The sequence below is a fragment of the Mirounga leonina genome, unplaced genomic scaffold, assembly GCF_011800145.1.
Source record: "Mirounga leonina isolate KUSES-001 unplaced genomic scaffold, KU_Mleo_1.0 Mir_366, whole genome shotgun sequence".
Classification (NCBI taxonomy): Eukaryota; Metazoa; Chordata; class Mammalia; order Carnivora; family Phocidae; genus Mirounga; species Mirounga leonina.
In genome coordinates this window covers 26,859,364-26,875,741 of record NW_023270709.1, presented here as the reverse complement: position 1 = coordinate 26,875,741, position 16,378 = coordinate 26,859,364, and the positions used below count along the sequence as shown (strand labels likewise).

Below are 16,378 nucleotides of genomic sequence, written 5' to 3'. Positions count from 1 at the left end.
CGCGACGAGCGCGTCTTGGCCTTGGCGCGCGCCTTGCCGCCTTGCTTCCCGCGCCCGGACATATTCGAGAAGAAACTGATTCTCAAGCTCATCGGAGGAAGGGGTTATTATAGTGCCTGTCTGTTTGGTAAAAATTCCTTTCCCATTGGTTTGCAGAGGCTGTTGAGAGTTAGCCAATCAGAAGGTACTCTTGGCTTACGTGTGCCCTAGAGAAAGAAAATGCTTCACCAATTAGAGGTTCAGATACTAAAAGTTGTATATATTGTGAAACAGTAGAAAATCTTGGGGGTTTTTTGTTTGTTTTTTACTTGATCAGATGGAGTCCTCCTTTGCGGGACTATTCACGCTTTTCTCCGCTAAAGCTGCATATAATTACTTACCACTCTGATGCTAAGGAGTAGTAAAAAATGTAAACGTCACCTCTGGTGGTTTATCATTTACTCTTTGCCAGATTCCTTTCCCTAGATTGTTGAGAGGTTCCGGGGAGCCATGCTTGGCTGTCGAATATTTCTGCCGAATACTCAAGGAATAGGAAAGGTGAAACAATAAAAGAAAAATCTCTCGGAAGGCTGTGCGGTTTGTTAGAAAGTTCCGGGAGTTGAGGTGACCAGGGCAAAATAAATGGGTTCTAGATGGGTTGATCTGGCTGTTTTGTTCCCAGGGCTGAGGTGTTTTTATTTTCATTTTTTATTTCAGGGAAGCCCACGTAATTTTACTGGGAAATCTTGGCAAAAATCTGAGTCCTACAGACCATTATGGGGCTGTAAACCTGGATGGGGAAACACTGTGTCTTTATTTTCATGAAGTGCAGATGCAATTTAGCATTTCCTTCAGTTGTGTATAGGCAGCTAATCAAAATGGATTTTGCAAGTGCCTGTGGCTTTAGCTTCAGCAATGGCAAGCACCTGTTTTCTTATCACTTGAAGTACTGCAGATATCTTGAAATAAAGTTTACGCTTATTCTGAGCTCTTGACAGTGACCTTCATTATTCTACCTGCTTCTTCTAGTTATGTGTTCCTAATGAAACATTATTATATGCACATACTTAAATAATACGATAGCAATTTTAATGTCGCTTTCCTATCTTGTATGCTTTACTATTGAGAAGGTGTCTATAGGTTTCCCCAGACCATCCAAAGAATCTATAGTAGGAAAGAAGTCATACACTGGTGAGTAGATCTCCAGTGGGCACACAAATACCTCACAGTTGAAATACCTTTCCACTTAATTTGTTTACAGCCTCCTTCTCCTATGCTTATTGGTTAATAGCTGATTGAAATGGACTAAACTTTCGCACAGCAGGGTGGGGTAATATAGCCTGCCAGTATCTCTCTAGCTCTTCTAAGTAGTAGTTCGGTTTTCCCCAATTGCAGCTGCAAACCATAATTTCTTCTTTCCATTAAGAGTCCAAAAAACCTTTATGATAGTGGTTTGTTTGAGAATGAGATCTGGATAAATGAGGGAATGTGAAATATTTACTCAAAAGAATTTTTTTGAAGACCACAGTTTGTGTGGAGTGGGAAAGTTAGGGAGCAAGAGACCTGTGAGCTCTTTTATACCCAGAATGAGAGCGCTAGTCTTCTGATGAAGAGCAATGAGGAATAAGGGAATTATGCCACAATGCGGTATTCAGTGAGTGGTCAAAATGACTACGGAATATTGCTGTAGTTCTTTACAGTTTACAGAACACTCTGATCTCCCTAGAAAGACTTTGTATTAGGCATAGTTAAAATGCTTGTTTCACAGCTAAGAAAATTGTGGCTCAGAAAGATGAAATGAGCAGAATCGCCTTGTCAGGAAATGGTGGACCTGGGTCTCAAATGCAAGTTTCTTTCTTCCTAGGGTCTGTTTCTTTACACTGCGCCCATCTATTATATGAACTACAAAAGGGGTGGAGTTCTTGGTTCCATTTTTAGGCTCATCTAGGAAGGTAGTAGAGTTCATGTGATTCTGTTTTAGGCCCTGTGTGAATTATCTAATTCACAAGCCCTTTGGAATGCATCAGACACAATTTTATTTATTTTATTTTTTTAAAGATTTCATTTATTTATTTGACAGAGAGATAGCGAGAGCAGGAACACAAGCAGGGGGAATGGGAGAGGGAGAAGCAGGCTTCTTGCCGCGCAGGGAGCCCGATGTGGGACTCGATCCCAAGACCCTGAGATCATGACCTGAGCCGAAGGCAGACGCTTAACGACTGAGCCACCCAGGCACCCCATCAGACACAATTTTTTTTTTTTAAGATTTTATTTATTTGAGAGAGAATGAGAGACAGAGAGCACGAGAGGGAAGAGGGAAGGGGGCAGAGGGGGAAGCAGACCCCCTGCTGAGCAGGGAGCCCGATGTGGGACTCGATCCCGGGACTCCAGGATCATGACCTGAGCCGAAGGCAATCGCTTAACCATCTGAGCCACCCAGGTGCCCCCATCAGACACAGTTTTAAACATGATTTAATCACTGACCTAGTTTTACTCTGTGGTCTACTATTCAAATTCCTTTCCCTAGGACAGGCCTTTGTTTCAAGGGCATCAGAACTTCAGTCTTTTTCCATCTCCCCAAATTTTTGTTACAGTCAAATCCTGAGTCAAGAAGACTAGAGACGTCTTAATGTTCTGCACCAGGAAGATGAGGGAGCAGGAAGCTCCTTCCCAGTCACTGTATTTCACCATTAGCCACATCCCTAGTTTCCCTCTGAGGGTCTCTTGAAATGCTCGTGCTTAGGTTTCTGATGCTCTTTTGCTGCACAAAGATGGTCTGCCAACTTGTAGTGGCAGAAGCCCGGGTTTAGAAGGACCCAACAGACTGATACTTGAGAATGGCAAAACATCAGACAGGAGTCTTTGTGAGTAGTTCTCTCTGAGCCGCACAACCCAATCAACCAATCAACCGGTCGTCTTAACATGGAAAGTGTGAAGCACATGTTCAAGTTTTCTTAAACGCAGGAGTGTACCTATGCACGTCATAGGTCTGAGCCAAAAGTAACTTTTGGGACCAGGCTGCAGTGACCACTTTCTGCTTTCTGCTTAGCAATCACCTGACTCTTTGCGGCTGGAAGAGGCACCCTGAATTCATGGCACTGTGTTGAGGCATTGATTATGCCTGCCAGTCAGTCACTGAAGAAGCAGGTTGATGTTTAAAGAGTCTAGGCAACTGACATTTTCTCCTTTCTCACATGCTCTCCTTCTCCTCTCATACTTGGGATGGTCTTAGTTTCCTAAGCAGCATCCTAATTCCAGTGTCTCCAGCCCCTAATTCCTAAATTCTGGTCATTCTGTTACAGGTCTTATGAATAGGGTCACTGGCTCCCCGGGGCCTCTGGTTCAAGTGAGAACTTTGTAGTCTTTTTTCATAATAATACCGTCTGTTTGCATTAATTAGCACTAATAACAACTCACATTTACCTTTCAATGCCTTATTTATTTGTGGTTTTTGTTGTTGTTTTTTTAAACAAGTTGTTCACCTGCCATTCCTTCTCTCTTCTCTACCTGGGAGAGTCTTTCCAATTCCATCTCAAGTTCCGTCTCCATGTATAAATTCCCCTAATTAAAAAGTCTTCTTATAATGTGTTTTGATGACATTTAACAGTTGGGTGCCATTATTATCAGTGGTAAATTAATAATGCTCCTATTCTTTTCTCTCATTAAAGTATACATTAGGGTGTTATTCTTCTTTGTCGTTTTTCCACTACTCTGTGTGTTTTTAATTGACTGAGGTTTTTGTTTTTGGTTTTTGTTTTTTATCATGATAGGTGTACTTTTTAATCATCATCCCCTGTTTCTCTCATCCCCTTAACCACCTTCTTTCTTGTAACTATCAGTTTGTTCTCTATAGTTAAGAGTCTATTTCTTGGTTTGTCTTTCTCTCCCCCCCCCTTTGCTCTTTTGTTTCATTTCTTAAATTCCACATGATTGAGATCATATGGTATTTGTCTTTCTCTGATTTACTTTGCTTAGCGTTATACTCTCTAGCTCTATCCAAGTTGTTGCAAATGGCAAGATTGTATTCTTTTTTTATGGCTGAGTAGTATTCCATTGTGTGTGTGTGTATATATATATATATATGTATACCACCTCTTCTGTATCCATTCATCAGTTGATGATGGACATTTGAGCTGCTTCCATAATTTGGCTAATGTAAATAATGCTGCAATAAACATAGGGGTGCCTGTATCCCTTTGAGGAACGTTTTTGTATTTTTTGGATAAATAGTAGTGTGATTATTGGGTCTTAGGGCAGTTTTCCTTTTAATTTGTGATGAACCTCCATAGTGTTTTGCACAGTGCCTGCAGCAGTTTGCATTCCCACCAACAGTGCGTGAGGGTTCCTTTTTCTGCACATTATTGCCAACACTGTTGTTTCTTGTGTTTTTGTTTAGCCATTCTGACAGGTGTGACGTGATTATCTCAGAATGGACTGAGTTTTTAATTCTGTCCAATGGGTGAGATTATCCCCAGATATTAAATAGATTGAGTAACTTTATTTTCTGTTTTTCTATGTAGGAAGCCAAGAGTAATAAATCTCCCTGCCCCTTTTATGTCCCTCTTCCCCTTGGCTTGACTTATACATTATTTCCCTTACTTTCTGAAGTATGCTGCCCAACGTGTTGGGGCTACTGCAAAAAGAAAAAATATTTATAGCATTTTTATGGTAAAAAAGTCTCCTGATATAAAACATCAATATTTACCTGTGGTCAGATGGGGTAGGAAGGGTATGCAGAATGAAATGGAATTTCTGAATTGTGTTGACTTTTAGTTATCATTGCCATAAGGGAAAGCTCCTGGTCATTCAGAGATTATACATTTAAACAAAATGATATGTAATTATAGGCAACAACGTTAGCCTAAAATGGATATACAACTCAATGTACCAGTAGGCACATATGAAATGTGACTTGAGTAATATTTGTGATCCTTCTCCAATAAAAATTTACTTAAAAAACTTGATAACAAGTACTACTATTTCAATGTATACCTTTTAAAATTAAAAAAAATATTGTGTGTGTGTGGGGGGGCGCCTGGGTGGCTCAGTCGTTGAGCGTCTGCCTTGGGCTCAGGTCGTGATCCCGGGGTCCTGGGATCGAGCCCTGCATCGGGCTCCCTGCTCAGCGGGAAGCCTGCTTCTCCCTCTCCCACTCCCCCCGCTTGTATTCCCTCTCTCACTGTGTCTCTCTCTGTCAAATAAATAAATAAAATCTTTAAAAAAAATTATTGTGTTTGTGTGTCTTAAACATGAGAATTGTTTGAATGTTTTGGTAGGAAGGCTAAAAATTGTCCATGGTCATGTTATATTTTTATTGTTGTGCATTGGTCATATCTCTCTGCAACTGGCTGTTATGATTATAGTATAATAGAACTTCACAATCATATAGGGCCCTATAAATTTTCAAAACCATTCCATTTCCTTTAACAGATATGAAAGAATTAGGATAAAGATGTCAGTCTTCCTTTGACAGCTTTTCCTGGGAATAAAACCTTTAGGGATAAGTGATGAGTATTATGTTGATGCTGTTGTTTAATATAGTAATGCCTAATGGAAAAAGTTTTGGCTCTACCCCTTATTATCTGAAACTTTCTTACTTCAGTTTCCTTATCTGTAAAGCAGTAATAGAATAATAATTGTATATAATAGATAATATTAGTAGATCATGATTGAACTTTCCGCATATTTTGGAGACTTATACCTGACTTCTGGCTATTTGCGACCCACTCAAATTTATTTCTACTTAGGAAAATTATATATTAAAATTACATGAACTCAATCAATCTTTTATTTCTGTAATCAAGAATGTACCAAACAGTAATCTATTTCTCCAATAATTTTTAAAACTATTAGAGAGAGAAAGCAGGAGCAGGGGTGAGGCGCAGAGGGAGAAGCCGACTCCATGCTGAGTAGGGAGCCTGATGCAGGACTCAGTTCTAGGACCCTGGGATCATGACATGACCTGAGCCGAAGGCAGATGCTTAACCTACTGAGCCACCTAGGTGCCCGTTTTCTCCAATAATGTTTTATTTTATTTTCTTTATTATTATTATTTTAAAAGATTTTATTTATTCATGAGAGACAGGCAGAGGCAGAGGGAGAAGCAGGCTCCCGGTGGAGCAGGGAGCCTGATGTGGGACTCAATCCCAAGACCCCAGGATCAAGACTTGAGCCGAAGGCAGATGTTACCTGACTGAGCCACCCAGGAGCCCCAAAATTTGATTTTAAATTCCAATTTAACTAAAAAAAATTCTGAGCGTTTGTTTTAGGCAAAAGATTCTAGATGTTCTGATGGATTTAATGATACGACAAGATGTTTTCTGTGCCTGCTATGTCCTCATGTCTTAACAACCAACATTTGGTGAGACAGAAACACACATTAAAAAACTGTGCTAGAATCTCAAAGAAAGTACAGGATATGGGAAACTACAGTCTAACATGAATGCCTTTATCCAACATTACAAATATCCAACACTCCAGTGATTTCAGTTATGGATAGCTATGCTCTTTTCCATAGGGACCCAGAGTCCCTAATTCCCACATTCCCAAGTCTCAATGCCTGGGAGTTCCAAGAACAAAAATTTCTTCTATAAAACCTCCAGGACTTCTTACTATGGTAACTTGTCTGTGTACTTTATTTACAGCTTAGTCCCTGTTAAATGTACCACTTGACTAATCTCTTTCCTTAGTGATCCTTTGAGGGGAAACAGCCCATAAAAAAATTGACAGAGGCCTCTTAATTCTATAGTTAAGTATAACTTCTCCCATCTCCAAACTTAAATTTGCTGAAGCATTTAAATAGATGAAATCCTTCCAAATAGCATACAGTATCCCTATTAGTAAACGTCCTTCTACATTTCCAAATAACTGCCTGAATGCTTTCAGAACAGAATTCCTGATTTCCCTTCCATTGGGCTACTAGTTTAGAAACTGACGAACCTGTTATTTCCATGGGAAGGGAATATGTTTAATGAGTATCACAGAAACTTGTTTTCTTGTAGGGACGTAAGAGGATAGAGTATTTTCTGCAAGAAAACTACGCAGCTTCTAAAGGATTGTCCTGTCTTACTGACAAATATGAGGTACTCTCATGAGATTTAATTTAGAGATTAATATAGAGAATTTAGGACAACTGAGCGAGCCTTTTTTAAGAGTATCAGTTAAGGGGCAGCCGGCTGGCTCAGTCTGTAGAGGATGCAACTCTTGAGTAGAGGATGCAACTCTTGATCCCGGATTAGTAAATTCCAGCCAGGCCCACGTTGGGTGTAGAGATTACTGAAAATAAAATCTTAGAAAAAAAAAGTCACTAAAAAGTTTCCTAATCCCTGAGTTCTTCATTCCCAGGGGTACTTTCTGAGACCCACCCAAGCCGCTCTTGTTGGTTGCTTAGCCTGTATCAGAGACCCCGGTAAAGAGGGACGCCAAGAAGTCCGCAGGGAAAGGGGGGTTCTTTACCTTTCGGTCCCCCCGCTACTAACCTAAGATTTGGCTCCCTGTAAGAGGCATAGGGGTGTATCCTTGATCGCCCTCCTCAAGGTTCTGGCGGTCGCTAGGGAGTTGGGCCCCCAGATTCTGTTAAGCAAAGTGCAGACCAAACGTTCTGGCCCCTTGGGGTCGTGCAAGTTCAACAAGGCGAACTCTGGGAAAGATAACCGGAAGCTTTGAAGGCTCAATCGAAGGCTGTCTAGCCCCCCCAAACCACAGCGGGCCAATCCTTGCAACAGCCCGAAGAAGTTAACTTCGAAGAGCACCTGAAAGCCAAAACCTAAATGTGCCAGACCTGCGTTTAAGGTAAAGAAAAACAGGTATTTAGCATAAAACTGTGTTATTACTATTAGAACAACTACCGGCTTCTTGAGAGGTTAATTCCAAGACGGTCCCCCAAAGGCCTTTTAGGCCTGCGCCAGGTTAGAACTAGGGTTCTATCAAAAATCCGACCTTGGGGCGCCTGCCTTCGGCTCAGGTCATGATCCCAGGGTCCTGGGATCGAGCCCCACATCGGGCTCCCTGCTCGGCGGGAAGCCTGCTTCTCCCTCTCTCACTCCCCCTGCTTGTGTTCCCTCCCTCACTGTGTCTGTCAAAATAAATAAATAAAACCTAAAAAAAAAAAAAAATCCGACCTTGAGTGCCACGGCCTGTCACAGAATAAAGTGGTTGGCTCTGAAAAGAGCCTTTGGGTTTAAAGTTGGCACGGAACCAGGAAATCCCATCTACGCCCGCTCCCCGCGGATGCGGCGCGCCAGCTGGATGTCCTTGGGCATGATGGTGACGCGCTTGGCGTGGATGGCGCACAGGTTGGTGTCCTCGAAGAGCCCCACCAGGTAGGCCTCGCACGCCTCCTGCAGGGCCATGACGGCCGAGCTCTGGAAGCGCAGGTCGGTCTTGAAGTCCTGCGCGATCTCGCGCACCAGCCGCTGGAACGGCAGCTTGCGGATCAGCAGCTCGGTGGACTTCTGGTAGCGCCGGATCTCGCGCAGGGCCACCGTGCCGGGCCGGTAGCGGTGCGGCTTCTTGACGCCGCCGGTGGCCGGCGCGCTCTTGCGGGCCGCCTTGGTGGCCAGCTGCTTGCGCGGGGCCTTGCCGCCCGTCGACTTGCGCGCCGTCTGCTTCGTGCGGGCCATGGCTCAGCGGCGAAGGGAAAAAACCGGGCGTGGCGCTCGGCGCTGCTTTTATACAGCAGCAGAATCCCTCTGATTGGGCTGCGGGCGCTTCCAGGAGTCACGGCAGCGCGGCCCCGGAAGTGCAGGAGTGATTCTCATTGGCTTAGCGGACCCATGCGCGTTTCTGATTGGCCGATTTCAATTAGCCGACATCTTCCCAGCCCCCTTAAAAAAAAACAATTCTAAGTTATTTGTTTCTTTGAGGGTGCTTCACAACTCGTTATCGTTAGTAATTATCGTTAGTAATAATTTTGAAGTTTCCTCCTGTTTCGGTAGAGAAAATAGAATATGTTCGAAAGAGAAAGCGCTTTACAATTCCTCTTCTTAACAAAATGTCCGCCATTTTCCTGTTATCCCGTTTTCATCTGGGTGGTATTTCCTGTCCTTATCTATTTGCAAATTCCACTGTGTAAGTATCTCGCGAGTTCTATTTCGTTATACTGACTGCAAATATCTAGTTCATTGTAGTATAGTCTCCTAGGTCATAGTGTTAAGACGTAAAGAATTTCATTATTTCAGGATTCACGTTTTAAAATTGCAGTATCCTGGAACCCCTGGCTCTTTAATACCGGATTTGACTCAAACTGGTGATTGGACTGGGCTGTTTGGTTTTGAGGAATTAAAAATGTCAGCCGGGGAGTAATGGCGAGAGTCCTGAGAAAAGGTTTGCAAGGCGGAACCTTGAAGAAGATGGCGGCGATCGAGTCTTTTGAGAAGATTTAACAATAGTAATTGTCTAGCATCTCGGGATTCTTGCCGGAAGTCATGGACAATTTGTGATAAAGCCAAAGAAGCTAAAGTTACGACTGGACTGGGCTCGATAATGGGATTAAATCCCTTCCTTGGTTTTCGCGTCCAAATTCGAAGGTTTCTACTTACTTTCAAAGTTAAAAAATAAGGTTTTATTGGGAGTGTGTCTGTGTGTGTTTTAGTGAATGCACTTACAGTAATGAAGCGGTATGTAAATCAACCCATTGGTGTCCCTGAAAGCATTCGTTTATTCGTCCAATAAGAAAAGCAGGTTTGCAATTCCTAATTTACATACTATTAATCTATTGGCCACATTGGGTCCAATGAAAATGCCGCTTTTTGAACTTTCATTTGTATATAGGTGCTTTTAATATTCTGGATTTTCGTCTTCCTTTGTTTTTCTCGGTGGTCCCAATTTCTCTAGTTTTGAGATTACCATGCCCGAGCCCGCCAAGTCGGCCCCGGCGCCGAAGAAGGGCTCGAAGAAGGCGGTGACCAAGGCGCAGAAGAAGGACGGCAAGAAGCGCAAGCGCAGCCGCAAGGAGAGCTACTCCATCTACGTGTACAAGGTGCTGAAGCAGGTGCACCCCGACACGGGCATCTCGTCCAAGGCCATGGGCATCATGAACTCGTTCGTCAACGACATCTTCGAGCGCATCGCGGGCGAGGCGTCCCGCCTGGCGCATTACAACAAGCGCTCGACCATCACGTCGCGGGAGATCCAGACGGCCGTGCGCCTGCTGCTGCCCGGGGAGCTGGCCAAGCACGCCGTGTCCGAGGGCACCAAGGCCGTCACCAAGTACACCAGCGCCAAGTGAGCCCGCCTGCAGCCGACCGCAACCCAAAGGCTCTTTTCAGAGCCACTCAGTTTTTGCATATTGAGAGTTGTAATAAGTTTTCTCAGCACACTTTTATGGTATGCATAGATTTTGTGAAATGTGTACAGTAGGATCTTGGCTAAAGCTCTAAAAAGAGTAGTTTGGTTTTTGTGTTTGTTCATTAAGTCTTTAATTTGTCCTTCCATTTTGCCTAGTCATTTAGATTTAAAAATTATCTTGTAGTTGGTGTCTGGAGTTTATGATTGCCTTGCTTAAGTACATGTACTTGGGTTATTTGTTTTAAAAATAACAATATAATTGTATGTGTTTCATAAACGTTAAGTCATGCAATGAGAAATTATTTTACAAAGGACACCAAGTCTCAATTTTAGTCATCATATAGTAGATAGTGAACTAGGCCTGAGGAATTACTGGACCCAATAATTTAATCTTAACTACTAATATAGACTGCTTCAAAGATACTTCTTCAAGTTTGCAATAATAATTTTTAAATTTCCTTATTTTGCCTTTTTGTTACTGATGTAATTGACTGTATAGTGTGTTGAGTCGGTTTCTGAAACCCTAATTTTGACCTACTTTTTATTTTTTGTTTTTCTTCCCCTCAATGTTTCCTTCTGTATTCATTTAGACAGAAAAAAAAAAAAAAGTAAAACAAAACCGAAAAAAAAACAAGAGTAAGAAAAGATCTAGGTATGCAGGGATCACACAAGATATGGATGGAAACCAAGAGGTTTCATGTGTAAATTATTTAAAAGTTGACCATTTGTTTTCTTGCTGTGGAAAGTAAAATGACTTAGATGTATTGTTGAGTCCAGGCCAGGGTTTATAGGCGTGATATCAGGGAGACCTGCAAGGCATGACGGACGGATGTGTGCGCCACTTCACTGTTGGGGATATGTATGAAGGGTTGCATAGTAGTGAAAGGGAATGTTCCCACTATAGGGCCCTCCCCTTTCCCTTTTTTAAATATATGTCTTCCATTAGATAAAGATTGCAGGTTCAGTTCTTCATATCGGTTATTTTAGATGGGACACGGGCTGCTGAAGATGCTAAGTGTGTTGGCTAACTGTATTAGTTATCTATTGCTGCATAGCAGGTGACCTTGAATTAATCAAATAACCCACATGTATTATGTGATAGTTTCTGTGGGTCTGGGCATGGTGTAGCCGAGTCCTATATAAGGATGCTATTGAGATGTTAGCTAGGATAGAGGACTCTTGGATGCTTGACTGGGGAAATATCATCTTCCTAGCTCACTGGGTACCTGAATTTGTTTCTTTGTAGTCGTAGGGCTGAGGTTTCCATTTTCTTTCTTGTTGGCTATTGGCTGAAAGGCTTGTAGGCTGTTGGTTGGAGGCCTCCCTCACTTCCTAAAGAGCTGGTCCAGCTCATGAGCAGCTCGGAGCTCAATGTCTTGACCCCCTCCCTCCACACCGTGGGGAACATCGTCACGGGAACGGATCACCAGACCCAGGTGGCCATCGACGCGGGCATGCTGCCCGTGTTGCCCCAGCTCCGGATGCACCCCAAGTCCTCCATCCAGAGGGAAGCAGCTTGGGCCTTGAGCAACGTGGCTGCAGGGCCTCGCCAGCACATCCAGCGGCTGATAGCTTGCGGCATGCTGCCTCCTTTGGTGGCTCTGCTGAAAAACGGAGAATTTAAAGTCCAGAAAGAGGCCGTTTGGACCGTGGCTAACTTCACAACTGGAGGCACCATAGACCAGTTGATCCAGCTTGTCCACTCTGGTGTCCTGGAGCCACTGGTGAATCTGCGTACCATCCAAGACAGCAAAATTTTTATCATCATCCTTGATGTTATCTCTTTTATCCTCCAGGCAGCAGAGAAGCTTTCAGAGAAGGAAAACCCGTGTCTTCTGATAGAGGAAATGGGTGGCATTGATAAAATCGAGGCTTTGCAACTTCATGAGAACCCTCAGGTTGCTCTGACTGCTTTGAACATTATCGAGAACCATTTTTCTGAGGGAGAAGAAAGTGGCACAGTATTACCAGCCCTGGACCAAGATCATGAATTCTTAAACCGCTTAACAAAGCAATACCAAGGCCCCACGACTCCTAAACCAAGGAGCAAACCCTAATGGGTAACTTCTTTAAGAACCTTCTATGTCTTGGCATGGCACAGGTGTAAAGCTTTTTAAACTAAATGTTAATAAAATTTTCGACACCTTCACCTCCATCTATCAAAAAAAAAAAAAGTTTCTTGTCATTTGGGCCTGCCAGCATGGATACTTGGTCTATCAAAGTCAGCATGCAAGAGTTGAGGTAGACACATGTTACCTAACATACTTAACATGGTAGATAACATGATTATATACAGAAAATTAAATCTCATCACCTCTGCAGTCACAGGTCATGTCCACACTCAAGGGGCTAGATCACAGTGGGGTGAACACCAGGAGGGGACCCTGGGGACAACCCTAGAGGCCATCATTACAGGACCCATCAGGAAAAATAAAAGCCATCTAAGAACCCAAAGAAAGTTAACTAAAATAACTGTTCCCTCCTTCCCCCTGCCCCTATATTACTCTGGTTCAGTTTGCCTGAGGGCAGGAATCGGTGCTAAGAGGTGAGGAGAAAGGCTACAAATACCTTGAAGTGCTTTTAAATTGGCTACTGCCAGTGACTTTGTCTTGAAGCCAAGACACTGAAGATAATTTGCCTGGTTATTATTTTGGAGGATGCTTCTCCCTCCTTTCCTTTGCAAGTACTGTCACATGAGAAAACATTGTGTGGCTGAGTCCCAGCACAGGGCTAGAAGTGTGTATCTCCCTTTCTGACTTTAAAGCTGAAAAACCAGAGGGTTTGTGAGGTGAGTCAACATTGTTGCTTTTATTATAGAATATGCAGGGAATATGTGTGACACGGTGTAACCCCCAAATCTTTGTGGCTTAAAAATACTTTATTGGTCATCAATTTACATAATCCAAATATAAATGCTTTATGGGCGAGAATAGTACCCATGTGCCACCTAGGCCTGCTCTTAGGTGCTTTCATTGGAGCTCAATCTGAGCTTCTCACTGAATTCTTTCTCTAGTTAGACAACTACTGGTTGACCAGACCAAACTCAAAAGCATTTTTTTCTTTTTGAGTTAAATGGGCTAATAAGAGGATTATACATTTTTTCAGTATTCAAACTTTACTTCTAGAAAATAGTAACTAGATTTTAAAAATCTGACCTATTAGTGTGTGAAGCTCATTGGGATTGCCAAATCATGCCAAGGAAATCAAAAGCAATTGCTAATTAAACGGTATGGGGTAACTTAAAAGCTACAAAACCTTATGTTGGCAAAGCCTAGTACTCAACCTTTTAGTAACATTGCTTTAACATTTAGTGCTTTCCAGTAGCAGCAAACAGAATTAAGTTATAGCATACACACTTGAGTTCAGACCCGAAAACACATCCTGTAATTCCTGCTCCTGTGAAGAGTGAAAAAAGCAGATCATTAGTACACCAATGCCCCCGGCTCCTTCAAATGAACGGGTGTGGCCCTGAAAAGGGCCTTTTAAGATTTTTCACCCAAATCGAGTCTGTGTGCAGTCTCAGCCCCCGAAGCCGTAGAGGGTGCGGCCCTGGCGCTTGAGCGCGTAGACCACGTCCATGGCCGTGACCGTCTTGCGCTTGGCGTGCTCCGTGTAGGTGACGGCGTCCCGGATCACGTTCTCCAGGAACACCTTGAGCACCCCGCGGGTCTCCTCGTAGATGAGGCCGGAGATGCGCTTGACGCCGCCGCGCCGGGCCAGCCGCCGGATGGCGGGCTTGGTGATGCCCTGGATGTTGTCGCGCAGCACCTTGCGGTGGCGCTTGGCGCCGCCCTTGCCCAGGCCCTTCCCGCCCTTGCCGCGGCCGGACATGCTCCGCGAGAAAAGAGAGATGCAATAGACAGATTCGCTTTGACAGGACACCGAGCTTCTTATTTATAGCCCTGTGGCGGACCTAATTGAGAACCAAGAGGGAGGCTGGGCTGGTGGGGAGGGGCGGGGCGGCAGCGGGTTTTCCCCGCCCACCGCTGCGGGCGAGGCTGTGCGTCCCGCGCACTGCCCGGGTCCCTCTCTGTTCCTTCCCGGAATTGTCTGAGGCAAGCTGTGTTTAAGGGCGTGTAAGGAAAATTCTCTGCTTTTCAAGGGACTGAAATAAATGGCACCTACCAAGCTAGTACCTGTTTCTCAGTTTTGAACCACTAGCATCCTTACGCACCGTGGGCAAGTCGTTGACGAAATTACCCCTGGCTTTGAATATTAAACGTGTATCTGAAATGTAGTCGAGTGTTTCGCTCCTCTCCTCCTCTTAAATCATTTTTGTACACTTTAAGTCAAAGTGGAATAGTGATGTTGGCAAGATGGTCTCACGGAGGGAGGAAAGAACTCACGTCCCCGGTGGGACAGGGACGCGCGTCTTCCTGATGGGGTGCTTTTTCCTCGGAGGTCCATGCCTGTTGCCTGAGCCCTGGACCCTCCCTACCCTTCACCTTCTAGGGTCCAGGGCCTGTTTTGTGACTTGTGTTCTCTCAATTTCACTTTAGTTTGTTCTTCTGTAGAATGGAAATGTTAATCCCGACATCACAAAATGGTTTGAAAATCAAAAGGTAAATCTTAGGTCAAGTGTTGAACACAGTGATAAGGACTTTGCCTGTGGAAATTCAGTCTCATGCCCCGGGGACTGACTTCGTTCCTGATATTCTTAAATCTCTCAGTCTGGTATTTTGCAATCTGGATTTATGTTCAGTTTTTATTTTTTATTTTTTTTGTAACCTCTATATCTTTGTAAGCGCAAATCTTTGAGTTTAGGGGTCAGTGCTAAATTTACATGGTTACATTCAAATTTATATACTAACCCAATTTACTACCACCTTCACACCAAAAACACAATTCCTTCTAGGATTGCATTGTCTGATAAAAGTGATCTGGACCCACTTTTGAGCTTTGGGGATATAGTTGATGCTGTGAGGGACTGAATTTTTATTTTTATTTAATAAAAATATTTAAATTTAAAAGCTAGTACTCTGTTCGGTTATAGCAAAGTTTGGGGTATATTTGAAGAACTTGGGCATGTGAACTCAATTTTTCAACAGTAAATTTTATGGTATTGAAATGCAAATCAAGTTTTTTACGATAAAAAATTAGTACAGATTGAATGAAATAGATACCCAATTTAGAGGATGTAGGATGAAAAAAGGAATGTAAATATTGCATTACTAATGTCTTTATATTGATTACATATTGAAACAAAAATATTTTGGGGGCACCTGGGTGGCTCAGGCGTTAAGTGTCTGCCTTCAGGTCAGGTCATGATCCCGGTGTCCTGGGATCGAGCCCCTGCTCAGCGGGAAGCCTGCCTCTCTCTCTCCCTCTCCCACTTCCCCTGTTTGTGTTCCCTCTCTCGCTGTGTCTCTCTCTGTCAAAAAAATAAATAAAATCTTTAAAAAAATATTTTGGACATTTTGAATTACATCAAATATACTATTCAAATAATTGCATCCTTTCACTTTTTAAAATGTGTTTACTGGAAATATTTAAATTACATATGTGTTTTGCATTATTTCTTATAAGTGGCACTGCTCCAGGATTCTTCATTTCCTCTCTCTGTTACTTGATTTCTTACCAAACTTTGCTGTCATGGGCTGTGGGATATTGTGGACATTCAATGTAAAGTTGACCCTTGAAAAACAGGGCTTTGAACTCCATGGGCCCACGTGTATGTAGATTGTTTTTCGGTAAACACAATACAGCAGGGTAAATGTGTTATCTCTTCTTTATGATTTTCTTAGTAATATATTTTTGTCCCTAGCTTACTTTATTATAGGAATACAGTATTTAATACATATCATATACAAAATATCTATTTATCAACTGTTTATGTTATCAGTAAGGCTTCTGTTCAACCGTAGGCTATTAGCAGTTAAGTTTTGGGGGGTCAACAGTTATACCTGGATTTTTAACTGTGCAAGGGATTGGTGCCCCTAATCTTTGTTTAAGGGCCATCTATATTTCTAAGAAACCCAGTCAGAGACTGGCACCAAACTCAAATGAAGCATTGTACAAAAATTAAAAAAATAACAAAATAAAATGACATTAGGGGACAAAGGGAGGCTTGTCAAAGAAAACGTTACTCATCAAAGCAAGAAAAGATGGATAG

The 16,378-nt window shown here is 42.9% G+C and overlaps 2 protein-coding genes across 2 annotated transcripts in view; one reads left to right on the top strand and one right to left on the bottom strand.

The window, feature by feature from the left end:
* The window catches only part of LOC117997530, a 19,884-nt gene extending 5,767 nt beyond the window's left edge, over positions 1 to 14,117 (bottom strand). The window contains 2 exon segments of the mRNA XM_034985901.1: positions 8,261 to 8,643; positions 13,814 to 14,117. Coding sequence (XP_034841792.1) covers positions 8,261 to 8,643; positions 13,814 to 14,097 — 667 coding nt within the window. The 5' untranslated portion in view covers positions 14,098 to 14,117.
* On the top strand, positions 9,814 to 10,793 carry LOC117997520 (histone H2B type 1-J). Its single transcript, XM_034985888.1, has one exon. It carries the CDS (start codon positions 9,827 to 9,829, stop codon positions 10,205 to 10,207), a length of 381 nt encoding a protein of 126 aa, XP_034841779.1. The 5' UTR covers positions 9,814 to 9,826; the 3' UTR covers positions 10,208 to 10,793.
* Positions 14,118 to 16,378: the final 2,261 nt, after the last annotated feature.

Bases quoted from the DNA above. Each gene is read 5' to 3' on its own strand.
- LOC117997520 (XM_034985888.1), top strand. From the start codon at position 9,827: ATGCCCGAGCCCGCCAAGTCGGCCCCGGCGCCGAAGAAGGGCTCGAAG.